Consider the following 12,802-nt stretch of genomic DNA (forward strand, 5'->3'; position numbering starts at 1 on the left):
AAAAATCCCTTGCGAGATTCGACATTGATGAGGATCGATGTAACCTTCCCTTTCCTCCTTCAACTTTACAGATTTTTGATACAAACAAATCCACAATCGCACAACAAACCAGTAGAATCAAATAACAATTGATTGAGTATTCATGAAACACTGAATCAATAAGCCAGCTCCCAAAATGGGAGAAACCCAGCAAGTATCTTTTTAGAGAGTTTTACAAATTTTCTGATAAGATTCAACGATGAAAAAATGAAAATGAAACAATCACACAGTTTTAATGTTTCTCTCAACGGCCTCATAGCCGCATAATCTCGACCCTCCACGTGTAGCGCTTGAGATAAGCCACTTTTATTTGATTTATTTGATTTCTTCTCACGTGCCACCCACACGTACGGTTCTGTATCACAACTTCCCCTCCTAACAGAACCTTGACCTCAAGGTTTCAAACACCAAACTCCGGAAACTTCTTCTGAAGGTCAAACAAAAACTCCCAAGTAGCCTCCTCCAATGGTTCCCCAACCCACTTCACCAAAACCTTAGTAGCTGCTCGTCCTTGGCGGTTCACCATCTTGCGTTCCACAATCAACTCAGGTTCCTTAACAAACACCTCCGGCATTACGGTTGGTAACTAAGTAGACGTATGAACATTACCAACAAGAACACGCAACTGTGAAACATGAAAGACCGGATGGACGAAAGAAGAGGATGGCAGTTCCAGCTTGTAAGCCACAGCTCCAACCTTGTCAAGAATCTTATAGGGACCATAATACCTAGGGGAGAGCTTCTGATTCGCCCTAGAGACCACTGACTTCTGACGATAAGGCTGCAATTTAACATACACATAATCTCCAATCGCAAACACCCTCTCCGTACGGTGCTGATCAGCAAATTGTTTCATCCTGTGCTGGGCTCGGAGCAAATGGAACTTCAGAAACTGCAACATGTTTTCCCTCTCTTGCAACGAACGAGCAACCACAGCTACTTTACTTTCACCAGGAAGATACGGAAGATGAACAGGGGGTGCTCGACCATACACCGCTTCAAATGGTGTCATAGTGGTAGAAGTATGGTAATTGGTATTATACCAATACTCAGCCAAAGCCAGCCACTTACACCACAAATGCGGATGAGCATGACACATACAACGCAAGTAATTCTCGAGACACCTGTTGACCACTTCAGTCTGGCCATCGCTTTGAGGATGATAAGCACTTGACATCTTCAAGGAAACACCCTGCAACGTGAAAAACTCTTTCCAAAACTCACTGGTGAATACCGCATCCCTATCACTCACAATCGATGTTGGGCAACCATGAAGTTTGAAAACGTTATCCAAATAAGCCTGAGCAACTGACAAAGCACTATATGGGTGTGACAATGCAATAAAATGGGCAGCTTTGCTCAAACGGTCGACTACCACCATAATAACCGTCTTGCCAGCTGAATCCGGCAAACCGTCAATGAAGTCCATTGACACATCACTCCAAATAACCTCCGGAATGGGTAAAGGTTGAAGCAGTCCGGGAGAAGCTGCATTATCACTTTTACACTGTTGACAAACAACACAGCCCCGAATGAAAGCTTGGATGTCCTTCACCATCCTCGCCAATAGAACAACCCCTTTACTCGCTGATGAGTCACCTCTCGACCTGAATGACCACCAACTCCGGAACAATGTAGCCACTCCAGTATCGTCTTCTTCAAAGACACAACAGCTGGAATCACAATCTTATTTTTACGTCTCAGTATGTTCTGACTCCATGAGTAATGCTTCTTTGAATCTGGTTTCTGCTCCAACAACTTGATAATGTCCTGAATATCTTTATCTACAGCATATCCTGCTTGAATGTCTCGCATTAAATCACATTCTACAGTCGACATTGCCATATTCAACACTTCTGACCCCTCCACGCGAGACAAGGCATCCGCAACAATGTTCTCCTTACCTTGTCTGTATTGGATCTCATAATCAAACTCTAATAACTTGGGAAGCCATTGCTGCTGAATTGGTGTGTTTAACCGCTGCTCTAACAGATACTTCAAGCTTCGCTGGTCAGTCTTGATAACAAAATGCTTTGATAACAGGTAATGTCGCCATTTCCGGACTGCAAATATGACCGCCAAAAGCTCTTTTTCGTAGATTGAGAGATGAAGCTGCCTCCCTTTCAGTTGTCTACTTATAAACGCCAATGGATGACCATCCTGCATAAGCACGGCGCCAATTCCCTGACCACATGCATCAGTCTCCACCACAAACGGCTTATCAAATAAGGGTAATGCCAGAACCGGAGCTTGACACAACGCAACCTTAAGATCCTGAAATGCACACTGTGCCTTTTCATTCCAGTCAAATGCATCATGTTTTGTTAAAGCATGCAATGGAGCCGCAATAACACCGAAACCCCTGATAAACCTCCGATAATAACCCGCAAGCCCCAAAAAACCTCGCACTTGCTTCACAGTACTAGGCGTAGGCCAATCCATTACTGCTTGTATCTTCGCTGGGTCAGTAGCAATACCTTCCTTGCTAATGAAATGACCAAGATACTCCACCCTAGTCACCGCAAAAGCACATTTGCTCATCTTAGCAAACAATTTGTGTGACCTCATAACTTCAAAAACACTCTGGAGATGCTTCATATGTTCTTCAATGGATGAACTGTAAATTAGAATATCATCAAAGAAAACAAGGACAAATTTCCTCAGAAATGCCTTGAATACCGAGTTCATCAAGCTCTGAAAAGTAGCGGGTGCGTTTGTGAGGCCAAAAGGCATCACCAAATACTCATAGTGTCCACTATGAGTTTTGAACGCTGTCTTATGAATGTCTGATGGTGTCATACGCACTTGATGATAACCCGCATGTAAGTCGATCTTGGAATACACCGTAGATCCACCAAGCTCATCCATGAGGTCCTCAATGAGAGGGATCGGAAATCTATCCTTCACCGTCATACCGTTGAGCTCTCTGTAGTCAACACATAGACGCCACGTCCCATCCTTCTTCTTAACCAAAACCACAGGTGAAGCATATGGGCTTGAACTGATCTGAATGGTGCCACCAGTTAACATCTCTTCCACAATTTTGTCAATCTCATTCTTCTGATGTAACGCATAACAATATGGTCGTTGGTTAACTGGATTAGAACCTTCCATCAACTTGATTCTGTGATCATGACTATCCCTGAACGGGGGCAGTTCAGTTGGCTCAGCAAACACATCTGGAAACTCATGGACAATGTCCCCCACAATTGTCTCTTCTTTAGTGTCGCAAGACATAGCACTAAGTGTACAAGCAGTAAGCTCTTCTCCTGCCTTGGTTTCTTGCACACAAACCATCGCGAATTGGGCCTGTTCCTCCTGCAACTTCTTCAATTTTTGTGCCTTGACGTCTCGAACTGACCCCTTTTTGATGCCATTCAGTAACACCCGTTGCTTGTTGTACTTGAACCTCATCTCCAAATTCAAGAAATCCCAGTTAATGATGCCCAACGTCTCTAGCCATTGAATCCCAAGCACCATATCAATTCCCTGAAGTGGTATAAGCAAGACATCTGATTGAAACTGAGTTGAGTTGAGCTTCCACTTGAAGTTCTTGACCGTTCCCTCCACTCTCAGTTTCCTACCATCAGCCACAGACACTCGAGTGAGACCAGCAGATTCTACCACACACCCCAACCGTGCTGCTACTCGCGGATCCACAAAATTGTGAGTCGAACCTGAATCCACCAACATAAAAATGATCTTCTTCTCACAAGTTCCTTTCACCCTCATGGTTTTGTAGTCCGAAATACCTGAAACTGCATTGACTGAAATACGTGGCATATTGGTTTCATCTTCTTCTCCCAACTCCTCCAACGCATCTTCAAATTCTTCCTCGACATCCATGCGAAATAACTGAGTCTTTTTATGGACTAAGTAATGTTCTGGGGTATACTTCTCATCACAGAAATAACAAAGGTCTTTAGCTCTCCTTTCACTCATTTCTTGTTGAGATAGCTTTTTAGCTGGATTCCCCTGTGCTTTGAACGAGTTCTTCCTCCCTGATCAGCTTTAACTTCCATTTCGCTACTACCTTTGCTAACCATGCTCTGTTTAGGAGACCAAGCTGTATGAGGAGGCTTCTTTGGGTGTGCCTTTTCGTACAACCTGCCTAACAAGAAGCAATGGCGCACCGTCATTGGCTGGAACATCCTCACGTGCATCTGTGTGTCCAACCGTAATCCTGCTAAAAACACGCTCACCAAATATGCTTCTGATAGATTCAGCCTTATCTTAATCAGAGTGAACTTTTGGTGATAATCCACAATTCCATCAGTTTCTTGTAGTTGCTTGAGCTCAGCCATCAGATCATCACAAACATCTTCAAACTGTTCCTTTAACAACATCACATAACTCCTCCAATCATATAAAACTTCCAATCCAATCCCAGTTTGTATGAACGAGTGATGCCAAGCCGCTGCGTGTCCATCAAAATGAATTGCAGCTGTTTTCACTTTCATATCATTCGGAGTGAAATCAATTCCAAAAAATTCCTCAGCCTTAAACAACCATTCTTTAATCCGCGATCCATCAAAACGAGGAAAGTCGATTTTTCCCAACCTAGTAACCCCACCATAGTAATACTGAGCCTCATTTCTTACATGTTCAGATCGAACATCTCTCCTCGCTTCCCTGAGCCCAGATCCTTCAGCTACGGTTGGAGAAAACACCGATCCTTCTGGTTTCGCTTTCGGAGAAACCTCCGGCGAGATCTGTACCGATTTCCCCTTGACCGACGCATCCAACGCTGGTTGAGTTGTCACACGCCTCAGCAGCTCGTACAGCTCCGTAAAACGTTGTAGAGTCTCCTGATGCTGTTCGTCAACCCTAGCTTCCAACCTCGACATTCTCTCTTCCAACAAATCATCCTCCGTCTCCGGAACCACCGTTTCTGCCTTCATCGCATCACCAGCTTGAGATCTAGTACCCACCATCTTGATCCGAGAATCGTCTTTGCTCTGATACCTTTGATACAAACAAATCCACAATCGCACAACAAACCAGTAGAATCAAATAACAATTGATTGAGTATTCATGAAACACTGAATCAATAAGCCAGCTCCCAAAATGGGAGAAACCCAGCAAGTATCTTTTTAGAGAGTTTTACAAATTTTCTGATAAGATTCAACGATGAAAAAATGAAAATGAAACAATCACACAGTTTTAATGTTTCTCTCAACGGCCTCATAGCCGCATAATCTCGACCCTCCACGTGTAGCGCTTGAGATAAGCCACTTTTATTTGATTTCTTCTCACGTGCCACCCACACGTACGGTTCTGTATCAATTTTCTTGTTCCTTTCATGTATTCGCTTGTATTGTTTTCGTAGTCTACAAGGTTTCTCTAGTCTTAGATCACAATCCGATCTAAAAACCTCTCTTAAACCCCTTAGTACGCTTTGAACTTTTGAGCTACTTAAAGATTTAATTGCTACATGTGTTTTTGGGGAAAATAAATTGACTGATACAATAACAAAAATTGTAAAACAAAAAAAATCTTGGATTATGATCTTTACTAAGCTGTGGAAGATAGCAATTTGTTTAGAAAACACAAACTGCAATTTTTCGTTAATCAATGGTGCCTCGTTGTTCGGTTGCATTACATGAAGTAGACAACACAAAGGGGGTATATTGACAACATATCCAATCTAAATCTCCAACGGATGTTGTGGGAAGAGAGAGGAGGACCAATCTTCAAAGTTGGTTAGCCTTTTCTTTTTAATCTATTCGGCGGGTCTCATTCTTTCCATGGTCACTTGAGTGCGTCTGCGTTTAGCTCCATCGTCCCCTAAACGCAGTCCAACACATAAATCCCCATCGCAGCCACCACCATTCGTAAGGCTGACAACAATATCCTCCCTAACAGCCTCAGGCCAAGCAGAAGCGGAACATTGACCACTGAAGGTCGGCATGAACTGGTGTTCCACACTAGGAGTACCTCCTTTTGTTTCCATTCTCTCTTCAAGATCAATATGTTGGACTTGAAGAGGTCCTAATGATGCCTCTAACTTCTCTTCTGGGCTTCTCTTCTCTTTCTTGAGATTCACATACGGAGGTGATGAGTCTGAAACCATTGAGCTCATCCCCGTTGTTGAGGCTGCTCGTTGTTCCCGCACAGCCGCTGAACAAATACAACAACAATTCGGTTCTTTTACATGCTCAAGTCCTTGAAAAAGTAAAAGAAAAGGATCAAGGAATCATTACCCTTTAACCCTTCATCAGTGGTGATGAGATCAAGCTGTAGATGTGTAAGAAGCCTGCCCAGATCTACACCAGTGGTCCAGCTCTCTGGACACTCCCCCACCTTCAGTTTCAGCCTCCCACGGCTTCCAGTGCCTCCCCATATGATCCCAATGGGCCTTGCAATCTCCTCTCCTTTCATCACTATGAGACTTCCACTGTCTCCCTCAAGATCAAACGGACTGCGATGGTTCTCCCCAACAACAAGAAAATCAGTGAGGAAGCAGACTCCTTTCTCATCATTGTACTCCAGTGCGTAAGCCAGCACTGTTCCTGTAGTCAAGCCAGAGCTTCTCCCGACTTTCACCACCTGTTTACCCACTAAACTGCCAACTGGAGACTGCAGCTCTATGGCTTTCACTTCTCCAATCTCTCCAACTCCACCTTTGACAGATGTCGTTACTCGTGACAAGTCATAGTCGTCTGCAAAGGGGATGAATGCACCGTCTGCTCTCACAAACGTCTCTGCAAAATAAGGTAAAGTTATTGCGAGGAAGTTGCTGCTTCTTTGATGCTAAAACTCAAAAAACTATGATGTTTCTAAACCTGGATTGGTGCCAGCAAAAATGCCAAACCAGAGATCGTCAGTGATGAAGGAAGTAGCTCTCTCGACTGCTCCAAGGTAGACACCAGGGCCGAGGGCTGGAGGGAGAGGATGAAACATCTTCTGGCTCGGGTAGTCTAAGTTAACAGCAACATGGCGGTTAGTCACAAATCCAACTTGTCTACCTCCGGTCTGACTCCTCACTATTGCCCCCAAAGTCCCACAAGTCTCTTGGCTTGCCACCTGATTGAGGTTAGCAGCAAGACAATCACAAAGTTATGGACTTTTCAATCGTTTCCACAACACCAGATTACAATGAGTGATTATACCTGAGAGCCTGATCCAATGAAAGGATCAGACCCTTGGAGATGATCAACAATGTCAGTGGTAAATGTCTGTTTAGGAGTGGGCTGATGATCAGGTTCTCCAAAATAAGAAAACTCCACCACATCCACATCACACCATATCCCTCCTGCTCCCTGATTCAAACCCCAAAAGTCACAAATTCACAAACCACACAACTTCCATTCCAATACCAACAAAACTTTTGAAATTCAATGTTGTACCTCAAGAGCAGTAGGAAGACACTGAAGAGGGCTAAGCCATTGCTTATGCACTTTCCGAGACACAAACACAATAATCGCCGGGATATCAGTAAGAACCCCTCTCCGGATCCTAAACCCTATAGCAGTTCCAAGACTGTAACAACGCAAGATCTTACTGTGGAAGGCTCTAATAGTCATGAGCTCGAGCAAAGTGGTGGCTCGTGGCCCTTTAGGCTCTGTAGAGGCTGGTAAAGGAGAAACCTCATCATCATCATCATCATCATCCTCCTCCTTCTGCAAGTTTGAGAAATAGTTAGCTCTTTCCTCCGCAGCGTTGCTCAGCCTGCTTGACGTCGGCCAAGAGAAGTAAGACGCCGCCGTGAACTCGCAGTGTTGACCGGTTGACCCATACTGATGCATTCTAAACACCGGAGTAATCACAAAAAAATCACGCCTATTTTATATTCGGGTTAATGGGTAATCACATCTACACAAGTAATCAGAGAAACTAAGGAAGACTAATTCCAAAAAAATTGATCCGAGAGACGAACACTAAGACTACCACATACTAACCGGAGAAAATATGGTTTCTTGAATTCTCACGATAAGTTACTCAATACCCAAAACTCGGTTTCGAAGGATGTGCGATGATGTCTCTGCAACTGCGGAAATCGTAGTTGAAGCAGTAAACGAACCGCGGCCATAAGTGTTCCTCTGTTTAGTTCAATGGCACATGAACAGAGTAAAGTTAAGAGCTTTTCTATTTTTTTAAGCTTAAAATTAAAAAAAAAAAAAAAAAAAAAAAAAAAAAAAAAAAATCAAAACTTCTATCTTTATGGGTAAAGTTTTCGAAAGTTTGCAACTTTTTCTTTGTAGGAACTTAAAAATAAAGCACTTTTGTTTTGGATGTGATTTAATTATGGGTTAGTGCTTTCATGTCAGAAACCTTAAAGATTTTCTGGTTCTGATTTAGACATCTTTGTTTATGGCAACTTTATGTTTCATTAGCTTTGAACCTCATTTTGGGCCATTGTGTATATTTGCTGATTTCTTTGCACTTCTAAAACATGTAAGTGTAACCCAAGAAAACAAATCTTCGAGTAATTAAGAATAGACAGGTTCGTTATCAAAATCTTTATTGTTTTGACGAAACTTACCACAAAGTAATGGTTTAATTTGTTTGTACGACGAGTATGTGCCATAATTTGGATTTTGGAAATGTGACGCACAGCAAAAAACGTATAAACAACACACTTTGGTAAGATGTCTTGTTATTTCACCAACAGAAGTCACTAACCTGTCACCTGTTGGTAATCTTTACATTTCAAGGGAAAAGAACAAGGATTTAAAGTTTTAATACGGAAAAACGATAAGCAAGTGGAAACCTCCAAATCAAGGTGAGAGATAGAGATGGGCAAAGTCATCTAGAGACTCCAATATGTGACTCTGGTCTCCGTTTTCGAGCATCCACAGAAGATGGTCGAACAAAACGACCTCACATTTCACAGTGATTATACAACTTCCATCTTCATTATCGTCTTCTTCGTATCTCTGTTGCTTCTCTACGAGGGCGTTGAGCAGAGGGTGATTCAGGTGTTGCTTACTGATCAAGTAAGGTTTCTTCGTACGTCCAACCAACACTGTCTGGTACAAGGACGGTGTAGGGCCTTGGTCGACGTCATGGAGATGGTCTTGGTTATCTCTCCTGGCCGATTGGGATCTGAGACTTGTGTAAGAAAATGAACGTCCAAATTGTGTGGACACGCTCTTGCATCTCCTTAGCATCATCATCAACCTCATCCTCTTCATCATTGTATCTATTAGAGCTCTCCTTTATCTCTCCCTCTCTCAATCTCTCTTTTTATTTTGCTGTTTCAAGAAGATACTTGAAACATACTCACAAAGAGAGAAAAGAGTATTAAAAGAGGAGCGAGAGAAGGTTAGGTGCTACGTCTCTCAATTCTTAACCATTTAATTTATAATGAGGGTTTGTGACTAATTTTTTTTCACTTAAGTCATAAGCTTGAAGATTACTTTTCTCGTTCAGGTACATGTACAACCAAAATAGTATCATTATCATTATTATTTCTGTACGGTTTTCATCTTATCCACCAAATTATATACTTGCACACAAAGAAATTGCATGTGTTGGCATTGCAATTTAGAGAGAACGTGTCAAGCAAAGAGAAACGAAGAACAAGATATAAAAGCCAGCACGAAACTCCGGAAAGGGACACGTCGAACCTGTCTCCTTTTATATACGACATCTCGTCTCATGTGTCCCACTCGTGATACCTAAAAATCTAAAAATGGCAAAGAACAAGGACGATATAGAGTACGCAACGGCTCAAGCAAAGCTATCGGAAGATGAACCAATTCGTGTAAGCTACAAACACGGGACACCATTAGAGGGAGGCAAGATTGCAGAGTCCGAGCCTGTAGAGCTGTTCTCAAGTGCTCAAAGGATCGAACAGGGCAAAGGCCAGTCAGTCTCTGGCGGCCAAACACAGATGCAACGTGACGTCAAAGATGTCCCCGGAACACGAACAGATGATAGTCGCCGTTGAACCAACAGTGTAGTTATATGGGTTTGTTATGTTCGAGATCTTTAGACATATGATGTTCTCTAAATAAAAACAGACTTAAGCATGTTCTTAAAGTTGAATCTCTAACCTCAAACAAACTTGTCAAATTGCTCAGAAACAAAACTATGTTTAGCCAGCACTGCATCTAGAATATAAAGGAATGAACCAAGTTATGAAATACAGGGACTGAGATAGTTCAAAAGCTTAAAAGCAAAAGATCACAAAAGGTTCAAAATACTGATTCGATAAACTGCTGCTTCAAAGTCAAGAAACTAGATAAAGGTAGGATTACATAATAGAGATAGATTTAGAGACAAGTCCCTTGATTGAACTACTTAGATCGCTGTCTCATCTTTCGGCGCTTCCTCTTTAGTCTCCTCATACGCTTCTTCTTCCACTGTCCAAGATAATGTTCAATAACAAATTAATACACCACAAGCAATGACAGTATCATCAAGACTAAGAATTCCTAATAATGATCAAAAGCTTCTACAAACTTGTATGAACAATAACATAACCAAGTTGATATTATGGAACAAAATCATCACTCATCTAAGTAGATCGCATTGGAATCGATAAGCAAAGCAAAAACCAGAGATTACCAATTTATTTCAAACCTACTTTTGCGTCTAACAACTCAGTAACCAATTCAATAACGTAGGAAGTTAGATTTGCTCTAAATATGTAAAAGAACCAATTCAATAGAGAGTAAAAAAATGACAATGAGATCTATAGAGCAGCAATATCATACAAATAAACAATCTGTAAATCGAAGAATCTAAGAAACATCACAGAGGAAATGATCAAACCTTGGCTCTCATCTTGCAATCGTCGTTTCGTTCGCCGTCTTTCTCTCCACTTTACGGAAGAGAAGAGTCTCCCAAATATATAGCTAGGGTTTCCCCACTTACTCAAAATTTGATAAGGCCGTGATATTTTTTTAATGGGCCTAAAAACTTAAGGCCCATGTAACGGACTTGAGATTATTGGATTAAGTTGTTAGTAAAGGAGATTAAAGAAAAAGAACAAAGAAGAAGAAAAAGTACATAGATGATGTATATAGTACAGCGAGATTGTGAGAGAGAATAAGACAATAGAAAACAAAAGTGCTGCTTCTTCTTCTTACCCATCAACACATACTTCCAATTTTGACTTTAACAGTGATGCAAACTCATATATGTCCTCATTATTGTTGCCCATTGCAATCGCACATATAGTATGTACATAAATTCATACTTGATTTTTGTATGTTTGCTGCTTTCTGTGCTCTTTTTTTTATAAAAGTAAGTAAAATAGTACACTATTAAATTATACTTATGTCGCATTTGGTTCACTGTAACGAACAGCTAAGAACACAGCTCAAGCTGCCCTCTCTTTTTTCTGCAGCCAATATGTATGTCCCCTTGTTCCATTCACATTCACCTTCACTTAATGCCAATTCAACTATAGAAGAGAGAAGAGAGAGGAGATAGAGTGAGAGAGATGTTCCATGCTCATAAACACATATATAATATGGTCAAACGAGAGGGACTACCACCAACATGATTTATTGCAATGGTATTATTACCATTTTCTGCATTATAGCATCCTAGCTGTGTCTTTTATCACACTATCTACACTATAGCAATTGTTGCCAAATTAGGAATTTAGGATAAGGACGTGCATTGTATCAATTTGTATAGAGTGGGTGTTTGTCGTCACGAGCATTATTAATGTGTAACATAACATTTTCAATTCTGTTTGCATAATTGTGATTTATATATTTATACATTACATATACATATACACTATTGTCGATTCTTTTCTACAATCGAATTCATTGTTCTTATTATATGCCTTCTTATATTATTAACTCACACATGCAACAAAATCCGAGAGTTAAAAGTTTCATGACTGAACAAGCCTGCCTAGCATAAACAACAAGACGTAGGTTTATAGGGTTTTTCAAATTAGTTTTATCTGTGGATTATTTTGTCCTATGAAATGTGAAGACTTATGACATGTTAATAATGTCCATTTGACGTACTAAACTCGGTTATCTATTCCTAACTAATTCCTCCTTTCTTGTCGGCCTTTCCTGCTAAGGCCACTTGTCGTGGCTCGTTATCCCGGTATAAACAATAAATATGAATGTGGAAATATATATAGAAAGAACAAAGAGACATATGAATAAAAGCATCATGAGAATCAAATAAGAGATAGAGAATCTATCAGAGGGCGCAAGACTGGGAAGCATCACGTTCTCTTCTTCATTTTCCCCACCTCTTACTCTAACTTTTCTATCCTTATAAGTTATATTATTTTACTTTTAATTTGTTAAATATATTATTTATTTTTCAAAAGTGTTTTTTACCACTATTTTTTTTTTCCTTTTTACACATTTGTCTCAGGATTCAAATGAATCAGCTAGTATATTTGTTCTAGTTGATTTAAAATCTACATGTTCTGCTAGAATGTCTTATTGATCGAGTAATCCCAAAAATGCTACAAGCCTACAAGAACCCCATATGAAATAGGTTTAGTTACAGCACATATATATATATATATATATGTATATAGAAGAAAAAAAATTCCTACTTCTGTCGGGTTTTTTTAGGCTTTATTAAGTTGTATAGATGATTCATTAGTTCTAATTTTATATTTGTTTTATGTTTACAAGTTTATAATACATAACAACAATATATTTATGTAAGTAAACTATAAAAAAATCTATAAAATCGATCAGTGTTAGTGTGTTACTTTTTAACTCGTTAAAGCATAAATATCTAGCCAATTCAATTATTCTACACCATTTGGATTGAAGGCGACTCGTTAGAGAAAACATCCCTTGAAATTCGTGAGTAAATTGTA

The 12,802-nt window shown here is 40.5% G+C and overlaps 3 protein-coding genes and 1 long non-coding RNA gene across 6 annotated transcripts; 1 reads left to right on the forward strand and 3 right to left on the reverse strand.

Annotated features, from left to right (window-relative positions):
- Positions 1-5,574: 5,574 nt before the first annotated feature.
- LOC104745520 (protein NARROW LEAF 1) lies at positions 5,575-9,316 on the reverse strand. 3 transcript variants are annotated; one of them, XM_010466778.2, is made up of 8 exons: positions 8,753-9,316; positions 8,525-8,671; positions 7,941-8,081; positions 7,389-7,788; positions 7,152-7,301; positions 6,825-7,065; positions 6,243-6,743; positions 5,575-6,159 (listed from the first exon to the last, which is right to left on the reverse strand). In XM_010466778.2, the coding sequence occupies exons 4-8, from the start codon at positions 7,785-7,787 to the stop codon at positions 5,762-5,764; spliced, it is 1,689 nt and encodes a 562-aa protein (XP_010465080.1). In that variant the 5' UTR covers position 7,788; positions 7,941-8,081; positions 8,525-8,671; positions 8,753-9,316; the 3' UTR covers positions 5,575-5,761. The 3 variants fall into 3 exon arrangements, with proteins under 3 accessions (XP_010465080.1, XP_010465081.1, XP_087345505.1); XM_010466779.2 differs by lacking the exon at positions 8,753-9,316 and having other exon boundaries at positions 7,389-7,854; positions 8,525-8,663; XM_087489379.1 differs by lacking the exons at positions 8,525-8,671; positions 8,753-9,316 and having other exon boundaries at positions 7,941-8,227.
- On the reverse strand, positions 8,622-9,179 carry LOC104745519 (auxin-responsive protein SAUR78). Its single transcript, XM_010466777.3, has 2 exons — positions 8,753-9,179; positions 8,622-8,671 (listed from the first exon to the last, which is right to left on the reverse strand). Exon 1 carries the CDS (start codon positions 9,177-9,179, stop codon positions 8,760-8,762), a length of 420 nt encoding a protein of 139 aa, XP_010465079.2. The 3' UTR covers positions 8,622-8,671; positions 8,753-8,759.
- A 360-nt stretch (positions 9,317-9,676) lies between the features above and the next one.
- On the forward strand, positions 9,677-10,026 carry LOC109129071 (SEED MATURATION PROTEIN 1-like). Its single transcript, XM_019236661.2, has one exon. It carries the CDS (start codon positions 9,677-9,679, stop codon positions 9,932-9,934), a length of 258 nt encoding a protein of 85 aa, XP_019092206.1. The 3' UTR covers positions 9,935-10,026.
- A 54-nt stretch (positions 10,027-10,080) lies between these two features.
- LOC109129074 (uncharacterized) lies at positions 10,081-10,979 on the reverse strand. The gene is made up of 2 exons (XR_002035382.2): positions 10,762-10,979; positions 10,081-10,349 (listed from the first exon to the last, which is right to left on the reverse strand). It is a non-coding gene; the product is annotated as an uncharacterized LOC109129074 (long non-coding RNA).
- Between the last annotated feature and the right edge of the window lie 1,823 nt (positions 10,980-12,802).

This window comes from Camelina sativa, chromosome 15 (genome assembly GCF_030686135.1).
Source record: "Camelina sativa cultivar CO46 ecotype springtype chromosome 15, ASM3068613v1".
In the NCBI taxonomy this organism is placed as follows: Eukaryota; Viridiplantae; Streptophyta; class Magnoliopsida; order Brassicales; family Brassicaceae; genus Camelina; species Camelina sativa.